Raw genomic sequence first — 21,140 nt, 5'->3', positions numbered from 1 at the left:
GGCAGAAAACCCCTCTCTTCGCGGCGGCCCCGCTCCGCCGCGCCATCCCTGAGCCGGCTGCCCCGCCGCCTGGCCTCCCCCCCCCCCCCCCCCCCGCGTGGTACAGGCCGGCGGCCGGAAGGGGCGAGGCGGCGGCGGCAGCGATGGCGGCGGCGGCGGGGCCCTACGCGCTGGTGTCCAGCTGCGCCGCCGGCTTCGCGGGCGAGGAGCTCGTCAAACGTGAGTGCCCCGCGCACCCCGCGCTCGGGGGAGGCGGGGCCCTGCCCCGGGCGCCGCGCTTTAACGCCCCCGCTCCGCGAGGGGGCTCGAGGCCTCCTCGTTTCCTTAAAAGCGGGTGCAAACGCTCAGGTTTGGAGGATTTGTGCGCCCCGAAAACCGAGGGGCGGCTGCAGACGACGAAAGAGGGTGAAAAATAAAAAAAAGGCAAAAGAGGAAGCCCCGCGCAGCAAGTGTGGTGTTACCTGCTGGGCGCCCGCCACGTCCTGCGTGAGGGAATCGGCCGTCACCCCTGCAGCGGGCCGGGTAGCTTGTCTCGCCTCGGGACCGAGTACAGGAGCTGCGAAATAAGAATTTCCCCTACATTAATGAATAATGATTTGGTTAGGCCGTGGGCGCTGCTGCTAGGGSTTCTGGTCATCACAGAAGTGAAGCCTGTAGTTTGCTAGGGCAGCTGAGCGGCTCAAGCAGCCACTGAAAAGTGGCTCACTGGGTCCGATCCAGTGGCACAGGAACAGAGGCAGAGGAAGGACAGAGAAGCAGGCTAGATATTGGCCTCGTGATTTCTTTTTTTTCCCCACTTATGAAGCAAACCAATTCTTGGACCTTCAAGGCTAAGATAAGTTTCTGAAAATCCTTAGTCTGAACTCACGCTTCATTATTTGTTTTGATGCACCACTGTCACAGTTCAGAAGCGCAGGAATGGAAAAGAAAAAACCCTCTGCTTCTGAAATTGTCAATAAAACTTTAAATTGCACTTACTCCATGTTGAAGGTACAGCATTCTGTCAAGATTTGTCTTGGGGCCCAGTACTACTTTTTATGACTTGAAAAAGGCAACGCAAGATTTGAGAATAGGGAAACAGTTGGTGAAATTTTACTACTTCTACTAAATACTCAGGAGGGGTTCCAGGAAGAAGCTGCTTAGATCTTAGTGCTTCTGCCACTGTAGCTTTTTAGTGCAGCCTTCTTMAGAAGCCATCATGAGCAGTTTGATATGCATACTAATACGTGCAACTTAACACCACTATTAAGTGGTGTTTTAAGTATTAATTATTAATTATTATTATTTTCCCTTCTTCATATGTCAAAGACACTTCTCAAACTCAGTAGTTAGTGCAGGCTAATTATTATTATTAATTATTAATTATTATTAATTATTAAGTATATTAAGTATTAGTTCCAAATGTCATTGTTTTAGTGATGCTACAGCCCCTTGGCCATCTGAGTCAATCTAATGATTTTATGGATGCTGCAAGTGGGAGGTCTGGTCCCCCTTCCCATCTGCACAGTTCCAACCATTTTTACCCTCTCTGGTGAAAAGCTTGTTGTATGCTTCTAGAAGAGGGGTTACTTCACTAATCCAGCAGATATAGTTAACTATGGCTTTCATTTTTCTTCCTGGATTTGTGTTTTGCTGTTTCAGTGAGTTAGATCTTATGCAAGAGCCTGATAAAGTATGGAGCTGACCAAAGGGTTTGACTCAGTCCATCTTATAAAACCATGTTTTGTAGCAAGAATGACACTACAGGTCTACTGTCCAAGGTTAGTCTTTCAAAGCAAGTCGGTTGACCCTGAAGTTATTTAAGGAGATCATAACAAAGAATAGTAAATTTCTGTAAGAACTTTTTCTTAGTTGTTGCATGCTGGTAAGAAAGGTTTAGGAAATTGGAAGAAATTATACAAGATTCCAATAGACTGGTTATTTTTCTCAGAGAAATAATRTGAAAATACAAGTGAGCAAAAAACTTGATAGAGTTGCTACTTCATCTCAGCTTAAGCAGTACTCACTTGGAAATAGCTAAGCTTCTACCATTTTCCAGTACCAAAGTGGAATCTTGCAGGTTATCTTCGCATCCTCAGGTTAGGTTGCTTCACAAAAGGTGGCATTTCTTTTGGAAAGGTTTTAACATCACATACTGAAAATAAAAGCAATAAGAATTTTAAATTTCTGCTTTGTGTATCAAGTGAAATTGCCTCTGATCTAGAAGCTTAAGTGAAACAAGGAGTTGAAAACCTATAGAAGGACAAGGTTGTTGCGACTGGCTTCCGTTGACCAGACTGARGGATGTTAGTGGGCTGAGGCAAAACACTGGCAGAATATCTGAAACTTGTGCTTTAATAGCCTGAAAATGTTGCACTAGTTTAGAAGCACTACTTGAATACTTTTAGATAAATGCAAGGGTGCTAATWAGGCCCTTGTATTAGCATCTCTGAGACAGTACAATATTTTATATGCAACATTTATGGTTGAAATATGCTATAAAATACTGTATTGCTTGAGATCAGTACAGCAGTTGTGGGCTTTGTTTCATGTCTGTTAGACTCAAAGACCTCATCTGCTACCACTGCTTTTGTTGCTGTGGTGCTCGCTTTCACTACTGACAYGTGCCTTTTTTTTTTGCCCAGTAAACCTGTTGTATACAAGTAGAAGTTAGCTGCCAAGAATATTTACTGTTAGGAGATGTAGGCAAACATCTCCTGTGACCTTCCAGGAGTTTGAGTCATTAGAAGGCTTTTTCCAACGTTTTCATCCTATAGAGTAGGAAATGGATTGAGGATGGGTAGAATATTATGGTATATTTGGTATATTTGTTAGATACTTTTTATTCTTTCAAGTTGCTGTGGGCTACCCTGACTGCTTTACTGCATTTGATGTTGTAGCAAAATGAATCTAGTATAAAATGCACAGGACAGAATTAACCCTCTCTCTCTTAACTACGTTCATCACAAATCAAGATCCAAATAAAACACTTGTTTTAGCCAGTTTTTACAAATGCTGACTGATAAATACACACATTCATAATTGATGTGATCTTTCACTTCTTTGGCATTTTTTTTAATAGTTCACTGCTCCCCTCCTCCTTCCCAACAAATCATGCAAGTTAAATCTATTTCAGAAGTGTTCTTTACTTCTTGTGTAAAYTGCAGTATTTCTTACCTTGTATTCCACCAGGTGGCTCTCAAGGCACAGAATGAGAGAACTACTCAGTGTACCTACCAACTCAGAGGACATGTGGTCTTTTAGGGCATAGTAAAGATCTGCATTATGCTCTTAGTATTAAATCTGGAAAACAGTAGGAAAGAAGTATTCAATACTTTAATATCTTTGGAAAAAATTTCTGCARCAAAGAGGTGTTCCAGAGATTCCCCAAAACAACATTACCAGTCCAGTCACAGTAAACATAATGTAGCAGAAATACTTAAGCATAAGTTTKGGGTGTTAGAGGAAAGGGAACATTGCAGCAAAACCAGGTGAGAAATCTGCATCTGATTTTCGATTATTTTTCAGCTCTTTTCTGAAAAGTTACATTTTTGGCTTCTAGTTCTCCTTTTGAAAGGACATTCGTTGCCTTGCACTTACAAAATACTAAGCCTCTGTACTACAAAGAGTAAAATCAGTAAAATTGGATAAGTAAATATGTTTATGTGAATAAACAGGTAGCTAAAATTCACTTTCCAAAGTGATTGAATTCCAAATTGGTCAGAATTGTGTGATTTTTATTGAAACATGATACTTGTAAACAAACAAAAAACCCCACATGATTAATCAGTTTGCTGAAACCTAAGCTTGTGAATGACTGCCTAGAATAAAGTTGGCGCTGGAGGTGGCATAGATGAGCAGTGCCAATGTATTCAGGAGGTAATGGGGAGAGGACAGCATTAGTGCAAGCTTGGGCAAGGTCTGTTTGGTCCCTAGGCTACAATAAATCACTGTAGCTGAGGAAGCTTCTATTTCTCTGCAAAAGAGCTTTCATATACAAGTGCAGGGCACTGAAACGTACTATGCCTTGACTAGTATTCAGCCATTATAAATAAGATTATAAAAGTTCAAAAAAAGTTATTTCAGCATAATAAAAGCCCAGTATTAGCAGCAGTGTTTCTTAGAGGGACTAAAGTCAATATTTTTGAATGACACTAAGCAGCATTCTTCTATGACATGATCTTTTCCATGCATGTTTTTAGTACTCTAATACCGATGATTTGGAGTATACTTGCATTCCTGTTGTCCAAACAAGCCACTTTTGCTCTATGAAAAGGCGAGCTAATGAAGTCAGCCCAGAAGGCTGGCCTACTGTTGTGGTCAAAGAATGACTCAGTTGGTTTTCCAAGCTCTTTGGATGGCAAACCACTGACACTTTCAATGGCTAGGAGGCTTAAAATTATAAATGAGTAACTTGCTAGAGAAGTTTAACAAGCCACCTTTTTACCATATCAATTTTCTGGAAGTTTATTCTGTATCCAACAAAAACATTTTGGTGAACATTCTCTAAAATTATGTAAGAAACTATTCTGATTGAATTTATTTGTTGCATTAAAACGTAAGCCCTCTTGGAAAGAAAATCCTGGAATCCCATGGTGGTGGATGTAATACTTAACACTAATGCTACTGTGGAATATATCCTGGACAACTCAGTTTGTCCGGTTGGGTTATATAGTGTTTTGTAGCCTCTGCTTGTTTGCTAAAAAACCAAAAATTTATCAGTCTAGTAAGTGACTTCTGTGGAAGAGAAGCAAAGCATTTGCAAGATAGTGATGTTGCAGTTGGTTTTCCTGCCATGAGTAATAAGGCTGTTTTGCAGTAATTTTTTATGCAGTTTAAGGCATAGTAATTTTGAATCCTTTCAAAGAGTTCCTTCAGTCCTTTGAGTTTTGCATGCAACAGCCATTTTTTCCTAGAAGAGAAATTCTACAGGGAATTGGTAAAATCTCCTTGAGCAAAAAGTAATCTTGCTCTGCTTCTGATGAAAGCGTGCTTAGAATATAGGAACTGTAGCATTTAATCAGGACTAGAACATGCGCTAATGCTTCCAGCAGCGCAGTACTTTGAGGCCCAAATTTGCCATTAATTCTTTCAAAGAAAAAAGTCACTTACAAAACAGAYGTTGTCTCTCGGATCAGCTCTCAAAAACCTTTTGTAGAAGTTCTTTCCTTTTATATTCTTGCTATAGTTGCTAGCTTTACTGAAGAGACTTTTAAGCAGAGTTCCTTTCCTCATCCTGTTTTCCTCCCTTTGGTTTCTTCCTACATCCTTTTGCTGATTTTGTGACTTCAAATAATTTCTGTGGCAGACTGTCAGGGACATAGTTATACCTCTGAAGTATCAAAGAGGGAGAAGCTGACAGAAGTGAGAACTGAGACATTATTTGCTATTTAAGTAGCAAAATGGAAAGAAAAATAAGTCACTTCTACTAATAAGTTACACTTAAGTTGGCATAAATATAAAGGGGATCCTGTAAAGTTACAACTTGTTCTGGCATTGGCTTGCAGTTCTGTAACTCAGAACTGATTTTTATTTAATTTGTTTTTAACTGTCACAACACTTGTTAAGGAGGGTTTATGGCATGTTCTGTGTGGCATTTAAAACTTCCAAACAAAACATCTGTTTCTAGGCCAGAAAGCTAATGCTGCGCCTTCATTTGAAATGCTAGGCTCCAGATCCTTCACAAAGTACTTCAGAGTAGCTGGGGTTGGAAGGGACCTCTGGAGGTTGTCTGGTCCAACCCCCAATTTCTGGGGGAAAATGGTATCCTTGTGCATTAAGCATGTACATGAAATTGCCTGTTCCTCTAACCAGTTACCTCTCAAAGTTGCTGGAGTTTTGTCAGTTATGATACATTTAAGCAGAACAAAAGCTATCGTCATTGACCATATTATCAGTTTAAAATAAGCTCCTAGTCTAGTAGCAATTAGTGCCTATTAAATATGACCCTAATTGTTTACCAAAGTTATCAAACTAAATTAAAACAGTTAATTGCTGTGCTTAATATAATTAATCATTCTTAAAACTTCTGTTTTACAGCAGGGAAAACAAGTAATTTGTCACCTRCCAAAATACCTTTGTTAGAATTATAGTAGAATACTTGCATTAAAGCTATTGATTTTGAAAGGAGACATGTTATGCTTTGATCTGTTTTATCAGCTGCTCATAGTTTATTTTGAAAAGGAGTAGATTTCTGGTAGATCCATGTAAGCCAGATTGAAAAGGTTGAGTTTAAGGCTAACTGGAAAGCAACCCTGGCAGATGGCTGCAGTAGAGTTGCTTCATTTCAAGCATAATGTCAGCTCCTTAGAACAAGACAGAGGTTTCTGCTGCAAAGTGACTGCAGTATTACTGTCAAGTGTTGTAGGGCAAGCAAAGATCCACGTGCAGAAGTACTTAAAAATAAACAGAGAAAAACAGCTTTCGTGGGCTGCTAAGAATGGTGTGTGTTGCTTAAGTATGATTTTAAAAAGCAGCATAATAGGAAAGCTTTCAAGGCTACTGATTTCAATTAGAGGTATTGCTAACCTCTTGCATATTTATGAGTTTCTGAGCTAGTGCTCTAAGAGTAGAAAGTTCAGAGTCTAGGTCTGTTAGATTTTGTCTCAAACTCATTTTTTTTCCCCACCACCATTCYCTTCCTTGTGACATGGATAGTCTTATGGCAGAGTAGGTTCTGACTGAAGACCCCTATTACTCTAAACAGAAAACTAATACCATCCAAACTTTTAAGTAAGCTTTGACAAATACAGGTTTCTTCAACTGAAAAACAACATATATGTCTATAGATTTGTCTGCTTTTAGAGGAAAGGAATCTCCCATCTGCATTTCTAAGTTACCAAGGTCAAATTTAGCCTCAGATCCCTGCACCTTCCTCCTTRCTGCTGCACGTAATTATTCATATTTAGAGCTTTCCTTCATGCTGCTTTGTGTGCTTTAGCTCATTCACCATTTACATTTCTCAGACTTGGGAATTAGTTGCAAAAATCATTGAACCTTTTTATGGCAGACTTGGCAAATAAATATTTTGGCTTTTTTATATTTATATAAAATGAAAAAATACAGAGCATTTCAAATTAAAGTTCAGATTATTAGGGGAGCAGCCTGTTCTGATGTCTCTGGGAATTATGTCTAAAAACCTTTAAAACCTGATCCTTAAGATCTTTGACAAGCCCCCCCTCCTTTTTTTTTTTTTTTTTTTTTAAATAAAAGGGAATTAACTGATGCCCAAGAAAATTCTAGGGGACTCTAGACAGCTCAATTTTATATTAAATTTAGCTATGTTGAAAATGTCCATGAGTTTACCCAGTTGGAAGAAGTTCTGCCTTTATCAGTGCAGTATACGGGATGCTTTACTATTAACTATAATTCAACTCCAGCAGGTGGCTGTCATGCTATGAGAGAATGTTCTAAGGTTGTTACAAGCCGGTGAAGAGTGGTGTCTGGAGTTATAATGTGAAAGTGCCATTTTGAATTTTAGTTGTTAAACATCTATGTGGAATTTAGTGGAAATTACACCTAAGTTTCAGTACTTCGTATGTTTTTCATTTGTTATCTTACAGTGTTTTGGTCACAGTTTTTACACTGAATAAATATGCAAGTTCTGCTTCTGCTGTAATGAAGTCTAGATAGTTTATCTATACATCCTACTTATAGGTACTGAATTTGAAGCTAACATTTTAAAGGCATTTCCAAGAAAAGGCTTGCTTTTTAAAAAGCTTTTGTAAGATATTTTATTTTGAAACCTAGATATCATCTAGGATAGAATAATAAACTCTAGTAACAAATCAATTTTAAAATATCTAGAATAAGGTAACAAATTGGCTTTGAGTTTTTAAATACTTTATTATACTAAATAAAGATGGCTCTGCACTGGTAATATAACAAGCTTCTCTAAATGAATTATTTTCTTGATGCAGGTTTTATTATCCATCTCATTTATTTTCTTTTATATAGGTATCACTGGAAAAGATGACCTTACTGCAGATGCATCTACATGTGGCGGAGTGAATTTTTACCCCTGGACAATAGATAATAAATATTATTCTGCAGATATTCACCTCTGTGTGGTACCAAGCACATTACTTGTTACAGCAGAGATTGCTGAATCTGTGCAAGCATTTGTGGTTTACTTTGACAGCACAATAGTAAGACTCTTCCTTGTATTGCTTTATTTGTACCATATAGTTGTCTTATCACAGTGATAACCACAACTTATTTTCTCTCCACCCTGTGGGCCTCATTGCTTTTAGGCTGATTTATTAACTTGTGTTAGATGAATGTTAAATTATGCCTGTTGATAGTGGCAGCAGAGAAGCTTCCTTCCCTCTTGCTATCTTACTGCAGCTGAGAGAGAGGCTTTTTGGGATGCAAATATGCCATTAACTTCAGCAAATCCTTCTCTAGCCCACCACCTCCAGCTTTACTTCTAGCTGATGCTAGCTCAGAAAAGCTGCTTTAGAATAACCAGGAGTCAGAGATAAAAGCAAGATTAAGTGCTATCCTCTTTTACCTGAGATTGTTTTCACTGCTGCCAGCTCAGCAGAATAAATGCTCCAGCAGAAGTCAGAAAGACTCTGAGACCACAAATTTAAAAACTATTCTAAATGATAGGAAGCTCTTTTGTGCGACAGATGAGAAGGGGTGTATACTGCACATTTTGCAGAGGTACCTTTAACCAGGCATCTCAGGACTCTCTCAGAATAAACCAGAGCAACCAGGAGTGGTTCACCAGCCTCCATGACATCCACTTCACTGTGGAAAATGAGATAGCTAAACACTAAACCTAAGATTAGCTTAAAATGAAATACTAGTGTTTAACATCAAGTCTAACATCTAAACTAAATTAGGATCACTAAATTAATATCAAACATGAAGGGAGGGTTTAAGGGAGTAGAATTACCTCACCTGAAGGGTAAATTATATGCAAGTCAACTTCTCTGGTTAGAACAGACATCTTAAACATGCTTAATATGCAGCCTAGCCAAGTACAGTAACAACTAGATCTGTAACCTTGTTTCCTTTCTTCACTGCTTTTATTCTAACACTCAATGATTTTAAAATTTGTGAAGTATTTGAGGATGTATTCTATTTTCCCCCTTTAGAAATCTGGACTTGAGAGTGTCTCTGAATGGCTTCCCCTAACAGAGGAATGGTTACCAGAAGTCATGATCCTGGTCTGTGACAGAGTATGTGAAAATGGTACGATACCCAAGGAAGTCCCAAGCTGACTTAAACTTATTCATCTTGTATAATAATTCATTTTCTAGTTAAATTGGCACAATCATTTCTTAGAGTATCTAGGTAAGAAAGGACTTGAGATTAATAGAGAAAAGTCAGGTTACTCAAATGAGTGGGAACAGGAATCTTAAGCTAGTCATTGTTAAAACTGAACCAGGATTTTACATACTTGCTTAGAATGAGTAAATCCCATTCTTGGTGTATACATGTGCACTGCAAGGTAACTATCAATGCAGTCATATTACTGAATGTGCATGAACTTCTCCAGCCAAGAGAGATGATGACTATTRTTTGTTTGAATACAGTGGAAAGTATGTTTACCTTTTTTGATCATGTGAGCATAAATCTACATGCTTCTTTGAATCTAGATTAGCGTTATACAAGACTCACATTTCAGATTGAAGCCCAAAGTAATGGAAGTCTTCACTGTGGCACTTACTTCCCTCTGACTGTCCACTGCAAGGCAGTCTATTTAAAAACTGATACAAAGGATGAGATTAATTCGGGGGCTTTCAGAATCAGTTTCAAAGTGAATAGAGGACCCAAGCCAACTAATCTATGCTTTCCCCCCACTACAATCCAGAAGAAACAAGAAACTTGGAGAAAATAAAAAGTAGCTAAAGATTCAGCTGCTGGTATTAGTTTCAGATGTGTATGTTTAGAAAGTATTTTTTTTTGTTTCCTAACTGTAGGCATTAATAGACAACAAGCTCAAGAATGGTGCATCAAACATGGCTTTGAACTGGTAGAACTTAACCCTGAGGAACTGCCTGATGAAGATGGTAAGATAAATACTTCTGTTTTAGTTTTTAGAATGAAAAGCCTCCCYACACCAACATATCTTCTCAACAATTGCAGGGGGCATAATTTTGTTTCTGTGCTGCRTGATTACTGCATGGAATGCTCCCAGTTGGTGAGGCTTAGTCTAAGCTGTAAAAGGTCAGGAGGAGGAGGAGGAGGTTATTTCCTCCAAGACATTCCATTTGTCTCCTCCCAAATACAGCTGCTGTTTATGTAKTACCTACATAAAAATAATATCTGCTCCCTCTTCTGGCATTAATCCTAGGACTGTATTGATATATAAAAAGTATTTTTAGGTTGATTTCAAAATKGAACATAAACAAGAACCAGATAAATTCACAAGGGTGGGAAAATTCTTTCTGGCTTTTTTTAAATTAAACTTTGAAGATTGTTGTACATACTAAAAAAAATAGACATTAACATTAAGTCAAAAGGTGCCTTAATAGGCTGAAAAGGGAAGATAGTTAAAAGCATTTTAGAAGTGCATGCAGTGTTAACACAGGAAATAAACCAGTTTCAAAATCACTTGCCTGACCATATGTTTATAACTTGAAAAAACCCATAAAGCAAAGTCAGTAGTGTGATGTGTGATGTTCCACTCTTAAAAAGTGACTATGCACTTCCTGACAGCCTTATCAGCATCAGTCTTATCTCCTTATTTCAATGATGCAAACAAAGTCTTTACATCTTACCCCTACAGGGCCAACAATAGATAAGCAACTCCATTTCCAGGCCTGAGTGGAATCATTCACTAACATTTACCCTATTATAAACCCACTAAGTACATAGCTGTCACTAAAAATATAGTCTAAAGGCCTTCTAAGCTATGACTAAGTTCTTTCCCTCCCTCCTCTCCCCCCCATATTTAAAGACCTTGATTAAAATTGCATCTTGAGGAGGTAAGAACCCTTCCACATCTTTTGGATGCATTTCATTTTGGCACGTTGTTGGGTGCATGGGGACACATACATGTACTTATTTATAGAAACCAGAAAAATAGAAAATTAATGCCTCAGACTAAAGTTTTAATCCTGAAGTGGTTTTAAAGGAAATATTAGTAACAAAGTCCACTTATCTTTCTGTTGAATAATTCTAAAGGAAAAGCTGTTTACCATGCAAATAATGTAAGTAATAAGAATATTAATAATCACTCAGGATGTTGTTCTTTTGAGTACTAATACATGTTTTCTCCTGGACTTTTAACATAATTGATTCACTGTGACTCATGCCTCAGAGGATACACATTCCAGTGAGTAACATGTTTACCCTGTAAATGTGTTCTCTGATTTGCTTACAAAAGATGATAAAACAGACAGAGTAAATACATTGGGCCAAAATGTGTTTAAAAGTTATGACATTTCTGGCAGCTCATCACAAATGAACTAGAGCTCTYCCTGTGACTACACTATCAGTCAGTTGTTTTGTATACTACAAAYGCATTCTTAATTGAACGCTCTTGTCAATAGCTCTGATGCTTCCTCCTCCATACTGCTACTGCTTGGTTTTGTATTTCTCCTAAGAGCTTAGATAGCTTTAAATCCATTTTTTAAAGTCAGTCAGTTTCAATTACTACACCTGTCCCTGACTCATCCTACAAGTGTGTGATTTTTTTAAGCAATCACATTTTTCCATTCATAGGGTTTTTCTTCCCTATTGCTTTAGGAGACCTGCACAAACATGGGAAGCTGACTAAGCTGAGGAAATGGGAAAACTGACTTTGTATCTACAAAGGGTTGTCAGATCCATCAGTAAATAAGTTGAACTCAGAATACTGCTTTCCCTAGTCTTTCAAATTATTTTAATTTATAGGATTGCTGTAACACCTGAGATTAGATTTTGTGGAGATCATTTTAGAGTGATTATTTTCATTTTTAAGTGTTATTCCTTCTTTAACACATTTGAGAGCTTTTAGTAATATAGGAGGAGTAAGTAATAGTCAATAATCCATGCATATATGTCCTGTTCTTTACTTACCGAAGTAAGGAAAAGTGATATTGGCATCTATTTTTATGATGTACAGAGTTCTGAAAGATTGAGATTGAAAGGTAGCTTGCTTTTAASAGCGACTTAGAACTTGCCTGTTATTCCTTGCTTTTTTTAATCAAGGTAGCAATTCTAAACACTTAGTGATAAATATTGAACACAACCTTACTCAGAAATTAGATCTCTCTACAGTCAAGACTGAGCACTCATAGCTCATAATACCCGGAAGCCTAGACATAAGAAGTGATGTGTTTATATAGACTTGTTTGGCCTATTGTAAAGCAAAGGCAAGAAGTCAGTCTTCCCTTACAGGAAATTTTATAGCCACTGCTATAAAATAGCACAGCCATTCAGACACACATCTTKCTTTCAAATATGCAATGGTTTTGTTTGTTAGGAGTGAAATGGTCTTTATCTTTTGATTTAGATGACTTTCCAGAATCCACAGGAGTGAAACGAATTGTACAAGCCTTGAATGCAAATGTCTGGTCTAACGTTGTCATGAAAAGCGGTATGTAATGCAGGTTTCTTTTGTAATAAATTTGAATTCTGGAGAATGCTTGCGGGGCTTAGTATTTTAGCAAGAGTTTAAATTGAGCAAGTACAGTACTACTACAAGGGCATCAACATACAGAGAATTAGAGCACACTTGACATGGAAACAGCCTTTTACATGGAATGGCAGGCTTTCCAGGCATTGCTTTTATTGTCCCTTGATGCACAGAAACTTAGAGGCAATGAGTGAAGTTTAATCCCATCTCAAGATCTGTTCATGTTCTTGCTCTACTTTGACTTGCCCTCTACAAATAACCTGAATTAAGCATTCCTCTAACTCTCTTCAGATTTCAATGAGAAATGAAAGCTTATTCAACCAAGACTCTTAACAGCAAATAGCCTGTCATTATCAGTCTCATCTAAAAGCTATAACAAACCTACCTCTTCTACAGTGTACTTTACTAAACTCTGCATAATTCCAAATTTGTTTGAGATTTTTTGAAAGTCTTTTGAAACAGCAATTAGAATTGCAAATGCAGGGACAAGACTCAAAGAAATGATCTCAAACTTCTGTTAAAGGACTTAATATGAACTGCATTGCATGTCTTCCCTACAGAAGATCCCATTCACAGAATTTTTTTTAAGAGTACAAAAAAAAAAAAAAAAAAAAAAAAAAAAGAAAAAGAAAAAAGCAACCCAGGTTCCTGCAGGTACTTGGTTGTCAAATAATTCAGGATTAGGCTGATTAGAAAAGGAAGTGCTGTGGCTAGCCCAGAGTTCTTGTAAGTGTAGGTTACTATTTTCTTTCAAACCTTTAATTGCTTTTCTAATTACACAAGCCATTTCAGGAAACATAGGAAAATGAAATTCTTGTGGAATATTTGGCCTTCCATTCCTCATTGCATGAAGTCTTGTCCTATTGGCAACCTCCTAATGTCCATCTGCTCCCTGATGTACTTTTTACTTTGGTGGCTTTTTCCTTCTTGCATCCTTTAACTGTGCAATATTTTCAAGTGTTGAAAGGTTTTTGCTAGTTCCTTTAACTGCAAGATGGTTTGGGGGATCCAACAGAACTAATATGAGAACACTAAACTGGTAATTATTAGTTTTTTTAAAGTTAGTCTTTTGAGTACTTCTCATACTACATCAGAATGAGATTACAAAAGGTTCTAATTTAGTATAACCATTGTAGGGAAATAGGTAGCCATTTGAGGTGGTGTGAAGTTATCTCACTAATGCAAGAACAGTTTTCTTGACAGCCTATTTCCTGCGTTTGACAGATGCCACATTACAGAAGAACAGAACTTAGTCACATGTTCAGTTCTTCATGGGGGGAAATTCCTCTGCATCATTAGTGTATTCTGTAAAGGTCAGATTCTTCAAGAATCCAGATTTTGCATCTCCACGGTACAGAAGCTACACAGCATTGGTGTGTGTTACTACTAACCCCTCAGGAAGTGAACTATATTTGGATGTTGTTGCAATTTCACCCTGCTTTCAAAGGGAAGTAGTTGAACTCATTTTAAGTATAACAAAACTATTACAACCTGAAACACATCTTTTGTTTTTAACTTCCTCCCGATCCTGAAAACTGACTGCCAAGTTGATAAAACTTTAGCTTTTTTACTGAGTTGCCTATAACTGCTGGCCATTTAGAARTTATACAGTTGTGCTTTATGTGACGATCTTTCAAACAAAGTAAARGACATTTGCCTAATACTAAAGGCTTGTAGCACTCAAGCGTAGCCACCCAGAAAGCCAGTCTTACAGCATTACCTTACTTCAGCTGCCCATTTGCATGAGTGTGTATGTAAGTTAATGGACAGAATAGGAATAATTTTTTTCCAAGCATAGGCATTAAATCTATATTATTTTAAAATGCACTATCTTAAAAAAAAAAGAAGTTGTGACACAGTTTGTCCACACACTTATTAAAAAAATTCCTGATATTTTAGGTTTTTTTAAGTTAAATATGTTTATTTTTATGCTAAGGCATGAAAAATAGATATTAAATATAATATGGCCAAATTGTAACCTTTTTACATAATGTAATGCCACATGCTTTGTAAATGATTTAAAAAAATAACAGTATTTTCTGCTTGATATAATTTTTTGGGGGAGGGGAGGAGGGAAAGGGAGTGGTAATCTGTAACAAAAGAAAAATAAGTTGTTTTACCTGGGAGTCTCCAGAGAGCAATTCCTTTTTGTAGCTGGGATAAAGCTGTTGGTTCTCCAGGTCTCAGACCTCTCTCCACTCTGAGAATTGGGTGATTTTCTTCTCCTTGAGCAGAGGAGCTCCAGTAATTCTTCGTTTAACCACCTCCCATGCACACACACATAAAAAAGCCAGCCCAGTGCTGTTATCCTTAGCTGTCCTGCTGAGATCAAAGTTAGTTGACCTAGGTGGTAAGAGGAGAAACAAGTTACTGTTCTCTAAAAGAGAGTGCTTGCCTATTTTCCTGCTTAAATACTTGCTTCAGTGAGCCCAGCTGAAGCTGGTTGTCTCGGGCGGGGGCAGTCATTAGCCTGACTCCCTTTCCAAAGAATTAGCCTGATTTAGAGAGAAAATTTAAACCTCATTGTTTAAACAAACTGAGTTTCAACTTTTTAATTCTAATTCTATTTGAAAGTCAGGATCAGTATATGTCAGCTGCAGACAGACTATGGAAGAATGGTRCATAAAGCCAGTGTAAAACATTTAACTGTGAGATGAGCATATATGAATATATATCTTTAAGCTGTGCTCTAAGCACAATTTACTAGAGCTCTACAACTATTGTTGTGGCACTTGTGAAAATACATCGACTCCCATCATAATGGAACCATCAACTATTACAGTAATTTGAATGAGCTAATTTTTGGCTTTGATTTCGTAAGAACACTGTGTAAGGCATCACCCACTTCCTGAATTGCACTCAGAAGTTGAATAACTTTTACATCTAATAAAATGAGTTTGGGGGGGGAGGTTTGCAGTGGGACTGCAACCAAGTGCTGTGCCTGCCACCTCCCTAAGCACAGATCCAGAAACAAATAGCTGCTTTTCAGAGATCTCAGCTGTAGATGCCAGTGCTGTTGAACTAGGACAGCAATTCCACRTTTGTGGGGTTGGAGCCGCTGTGATTTTGCTGTACAGCCTGAACTCTAAGCGCAGCTATGAAAGCAGTACACGATTAGGTCACTTCATCCATCCCTCTGCCAATATAGGAATGTTCTTTCTCAAGTACGTTCTGCACTGCAATGTCTGACTGAGCTTCAGATGACTCAGAAATTGGCTAAATGTTGAGCTTTACTGTTCCCCTAAAGACATTTTTTTTGCTCAGCCTGCTGAAACTTGTGGAAGCCACTTTGGGGCTGTGGGTCCCAATGCTTTACCCTTGGCTTGCCTAGTAATTTAGATGGCATGCTTCACAGGCTTTCACATTTCTTGCAACCAAACATTTTTTTTTTTTTTTTTTTAGGGAGCTTCATTTGACTGGACTGATTCACTTTCCAAGCCTTTGGCTAGTGAGCTGTTAAAGCAGTAAAACGCTACAAAACAGAGCCAGTTGCAGCAAATACCTGTTAAAAGACGGAGGTTGCTGGGGTGGGGGATGAGGCGGGGAAGAGGACTGGGCAGGACACGCACGTTAGCTACATATGCAGGGAAGATTATGAAGCAGGAAATATAAGGTCTTTTGGTAATTCTCCGATTGGGCCATGTTTAACATGTTTTCTAGCTAGCTGGTGGTTTTAGTTGCACATTCAACTCTCCAAAATGAAATTCTGTATAAACTGCAAGTAAATTTGGATGGTGTATAAAAATTACATCATCTCAACATTTGAGTCTAGAGCTTAGTCATTACTATAATATTAATTTAGAACAGATTCTTTCTTTTCTTTAAAGTAAAATTAATCTTTCCTCTGGCACAAGTCATTGTTTCCTGGCTATTTGTAATTTAACAACATTACTTCTTTTAGTTGACTACAATAGTAATATTTTGGGAAAAATCTCCTGAGTCCTCTGTGTAACTGTGAGGATTTACTATTCAATGCAAGGCCAGCAGAAAATGTGGCTTAGCCAAAAATAAAAACCAAACCAAAACAAAATCYTTAATATAGCTTGTTAAATATATTTTTCTTTAAAGTTTTAAAAATATGATTAATAATTTCAATATACTATGCTACATCTGTCATCGTAAATGAAAATTTATTTTATTTTATTTTATTTTAATTTTTAGTTTTATATTCACTTTTTTTTAGATTGGATTTTAAAACACTGTTAAAATGCACAGTAGATTAAGGAGTGTGGAAAGCCCAAAGCACCTTGTAGTTTGAAGAAACATTGAATTTGGTGGCTGGATACTGTATTAGACATTTAAAATTTGCTTTTTGACATTACTATATTGCTTACCTATTTAGAAGATATGTGCATCTTATCTATGTAACAAGTGCAAAGGCACTTGTTGCATTTCCTGTATTTAACCACAGGCAAACTCACACATCTCTTGTGGCCCATATATCTGTTCCCTGTTGGCTGAGGAATTTAGCAGTAAATATTGTTAAACACCTTTCAAAAGATTAGAGAATATGAAAAGTTTCAGCTTACAATGTAGTTTCAAGGGCATTGGTACAGTTTTATATGGTGGTGTTTGTATCTGTCTTCCCTAAAATATTCTCTAGCCCATGCAGTTGGTTGTAATTGGTTCAAATAATATTGCATCTTCTGTCAAACTAACAGCTGTTTTATCTTCAGACAGGACCCAGGGCTTTGGCCTTCTCAGTACGTTAGCAGGTGCAAACTGTGGCATCAAATCAGAAGAGAGCCAAAATATAGAAGTAAACAGTAATTCCTATTTCTTGTTCTTTGTTGATGCAGTTTGTTGTGTTGCTCTTTTCTGTTGTCACACCTGGTGTGGTGGTGGGTTCTTCATTTTTTTTGCTCCTTTCTCAGGGGACATTTCACAACCTGGCGGAATGTATTTTGAAGGAAATGTTTATGAAGCCTGAAAAATTATTGTCTGCATTTTTCTTGAAAGACCTCCTGAGACGGTTGTTTGCAGGGGATGTCATCTCGTGGCTGGGAGCTCTCTCCCGCTCTGAATGCCATCTGAACCAAACATCCGGTGATGTTTGGTTGTGTCRTCAGTTTGGAAAGCTGTTGGGTGTTGATTGCACACACTCCAGCATTGTGTGAAAACTTTACCTCAGAAAACCCACTGGAGCCAAGGAGCGATTATAAGAAGCTCCATTCAAGATATTGTTTCTTATTAGTATCTAAGAGCTGTATTTTGTACAAAACAAAAACTATCATTTAAAAGATTTATTTAAAAAATAATTATGAACAACCTATCAGAGAAAATCCCTTCAYGTAGTAGCTATGCAGTGTTGCAGAAGTGCATGGGTTTTCAGTGATACATGTGGTGCAGGCTTTGCAGTAAGTAAYTTTCAATTTAAGATAGAGTAGGATTTTAATATTAAAAGAGGAATTACCTGATTTGCAGAGGAGGCTTTTTAGGTATAGTAATATTTATCTGYTTGCTTCCTGACAGTCCAACCCACCATCAGCAGACAGAGAAGAATCCCATTTAGACAGCAGAGAAGATGCAGCTAGCACAAACAACCTGCAGATTGACAGCATTGTAGGTAAGCTCATTCTCTGCTTGGCAGACATGTTGGGGAGTGTTGTAAGGGAGGTAAGAACTCCCCAGGACAGTACCTGTGGAAAAGAGAGCTATTAGCTGTATGAGTCTCTCTATACCCTTCAATCCTCAGGCTACAAAGTGAGAAATACCGGAAAGCCTTTCTTTGTAACGGTACTTCTCTAAAGRTAACTGCAATTACTGATTCCTGCTTTTGGGATGGCTAAGTCCCAAAGATATTATCCTGAGTAGGAGGCCTAGTCAAAAAATATCCCTTTGAGAAATCTGAATAACAGGTAAGTCATTTCCTCTCTTATTAAAGTCTGTTTGGACCAGAATCTTGATTGGGAAAGTTAATGTACTTCAGCCTCTGATTTATCTTCAGTATGGGGCCATAGATTTCATTTGCAATTTTATGCTTTCCACCAAGAAAAAAATTATATATTCAGGATAATGCAAATAGAGTTGCATCTTTTTGAGAATGTATGTTGGAGAGGCACCTCTTGCTGAGATGGTCACAGAAAGCCACTGGCTTTTGCTGTCTCTCTGTCTGGAAATGTATAGCATAAAGGTGCAGGTGTTGCTACTTCCAGTAAAGGCTAATCCTTTAGTCAAAGGTGTTCCCCTTCTTAAGAGAATGGGCCCAACTTTGGAAATGACAGAGCCCCCGGTGTTAAGGTAGAGCTTTGGTATTGCAGGATTGCCAACCGGAAGCATTCTGATCTGATTTTGTGAAATCTGATTCAGGGATTGCTTTTACTGAGAAACATTAATATGGGAATAAAACTTTAAGTAAGTTTTATGGTTGCAGATAAAAATCATAACATGATGCCTACAAGCTTATTCAGCAGGAGGCAAATGAAGCACGTTCTACATGGGTCAGTCCTAAGAGATCCAGGGCTTTTAAGCTAGAGGTCCTTAAATAATTGCACAGTTCAGGGAGATGGGATTTTCTTACAAGTTGTATGTGGAGATCTTCTTAAAGGTCAGGAGTTGTTAGTTGTGGTCCAGGCATAGTCTCATTACCTGTTAATTTTTATAGTCTGTGGCTGTTCCTAGACAGATCATTTTATGATGAACAAGAAACCTCTTAAATATTGGATGAGTTCAAAACCAGTTTTGCAATGTAACATATTAAATTTAGGTAACACTATAATGCCTCATTGAGTTTTCTTTCTGAGCAAGTGGTAAATTAAAGGTTTCTTTCCCGTATATTATATGTGCGATCTTGTTAAAATACTACCTGTTTTTATCAGAAGATTGGTTTTCAATCCTGCTGACAAACCACAACAGTCTGCCATAAATCAATCTAAATGCATTTATTTCAGATCCCATGTTAGATATGGATATTCAAGAGTTGGCCAGCCTAACCACAGGAGAGGGTGACCTGGAGAACTTTGAAAGGCTGTTTTCAAAGCTGAAAGAAATGAAAGGTACCGTACCTGGGAGAGAGGTACTGAACGTATCCCCTATTCTAATCATTCAAACTCAAGAAAGCCATTGTGTCAGTTGGGAAGACTGTAAAAATTCCCATTCTGCTGTCTGAGCTTTTGTAGACTAGCTGATCTTTACGTTAATTTGTTCGTCATCTTAAAAAAGCTTTTTAAAGAAGTAGATACTGCTCTGCTGACTGCTGTCACACTGTGTTAGGCTACCATGTTCTATAAACAAACCTATAACAAGACTTTTTTTTTTTTTTTAGCTCTGCAGCTGCTTGCCAGTCTTGCAGTTTCATGGGCAGTTACAAATGTGTGAGATAAAATTCAGAGTGCTCAGAAGCATCGACTCTGTTTTTTGGGAATTGCAACAGTCCTCACTAAATAAGTTTCCTTTTTTATGATCTTACACTAGTTTCTTGGTGGTCCCCAGAACACAGCTACAATATGCATTTCTCTCTCTGCTCACTTTTGAGGGTGCCAACCTAAAATCATGTTCTTCTCCACAGATAAAGCAGCAACATTGCCTCATGAGCAGAGAAAACTACACGCCGAAAAGGTGCGGCTAGAAAATGGCATTGAAATTATTAAAAAAATGGACTCCATTTTTCTGGGGTTTTMTTTTCTGAGCAGCAGTTACCTCTCTTTATAGTAGAGCTCATATACTAAGGGTAGTAAGAACAAATCACATGGTCCTAGGAAGACTATTGTATCTCCTAAGAACTGAATAACCAAACTGGAATTCTGAAAAACTGGAGAGGGCTTTCCCTTTTCCGTATTTCAGAAATGAAGGCTCTGCAGTCACTGAGGGTGTAAGGTAGCTCTCACTTAAGTCAATGGAAAACCTTGATTTYGTGGAAAATTCCGTCAGGCCTTAATTAGTGTAAGTGTTGTGTCTCATATGCCTCCCCYGATATCAGAAGCCTTCTAAATTATTGCCTCTCTCGTTGAAATTTCTTAGCCTTGGAGAGAGATTAGCACTTTAGCTAGAAACATGGCTGCTAGATTTAGCTGCTACTCGGTTGCTGTTTTTCAGATGGCAAATGCAAAATCTTCTGTCATTTGAGGGGATTTTTTTTTTTTTATTTCTTTTATCTGGTCTTTAGGTGGCCAAAGCGTTCTGGATGGCAATTGGAGGCGACAGAGATGAAATTGAAGGTCTCTCTTCTGATGAAGAAAACTAAGTTCTGTAGCTGTAAGCAACAGAGCAATCCTGAAAGAGCGATCTCTTCCCGCAGTGAGCGTTTACTGCTAAAAGCCCCATTTAGCTTTAGTTGCTTTCTTTGGTTAAAGGATTCTCTATATTATTGTATTAAGTAAGTAACACATTCCAAAACACCTAATGGTTAGAGAGGTTTTGTGTGCCAGTTTGCTCATTCTGTCTCAGAGAATTTTGGAAGGCAATGTATACAGTTAGAGGAAACAGTAAGTTAATTTACATTTTTCAAATTAAAACTTTTATTGTTTCCTGATTTGAGTATTTTTTTTTTTAATACCACCAGTTATCTTTCTGCATGTGGCTGGTGGTTGTTAAATGACTACTTAATTCTGAACTCAAGAATTTAGATGTAGGCCTGTTTGATGTTTTT

General features: G+C 37.9%; 1 protein-coding gene across 2 annotated transcripts; it reads left to right on the top strand.

Annotated features, from left to right (window-relative positions):
• Window positions 1-100: 100 nt before the first annotated feature.
• Window positions 101-21,023, top strand: AAGAB (alpha and gamma adaptin binding protein). Of its 2 annotated transcripts, XM_085305445.1 has the most exons (10): window positions 101-219; window positions 7,936-8,126; window positions 9,084-9,180; window positions 9,912-10,001; window positions 12,431-12,514; window positions 17,230-17,312; window positions 18,026-18,119; window positions 19,444-19,548; window positions 20,061-20,110; window positions 20,658-21,023. In XM_085305445.1, exons 1-10 carry the CDS (start codon window positions 144-146, stop codon window positions 20,733-20,735), a joined length of 948 nt encoding a protein of 315 aa, XP_085161571.1. In that variant the 5' UTR covers window positions 101-143; the 3' UTR covers window positions 20,736-21,023. The 2 variants fall into 2 exon arrangements, with proteins under 2 accessions (XP_085161571.1, XP_085161572.1); XM_085305446.1 differs by lacking the exon at window positions 20,061-20,110.
• The last annotated feature ends 117 nt before the right edge of the window (window positions 21,024-21,140 follow it).

The sequence above is a fragment of the Rhea americana genome, unplaced genomic scaffold (assembly GCF_003343005.1).
Source record: "Rhea americana isolate MKP2758 unplaced genomic scaffold, rheAme1 scaffold_22, whole genome shotgun sequence".
Classification (NCBI taxonomy): domain Eukaryota; kingdom Metazoa; phylum Chordata; class Aves; order Rheiformes; family Rheidae; genus Rhea; species Rhea americana.
The sequence above is the reverse complement of the archived record's forward strand: the minus strand, read 5'-3'. Positions and strand labels throughout refer to the sequence as shown.

Excerpts from the sequence above, each read along its gene's own strand:
- AAGAB (XM_085305445.1), top strand. The coding sequence starts at position 144 with ATGGCGGCGGCGGCGGGGCCCTACGCGCTGGTGTCCAGCTGCGCCGCC. Across the intron at positions 19,549-20,060 it reads AAAGCTGAAAGAAATGAAAG|ATAAAGCAGCAACATTGCCT; the intron begins GTACCGTACCTG and ends TCTTCTCCACAG. Across the intron at positions 20,111-20,657 it reads GAAAACTACACGCCGAAAAG|GTGGCCAAAGCGTTCTGGAT; the intron begins GTGCGGCTAGAA and ends TCTGGTCTTTAG.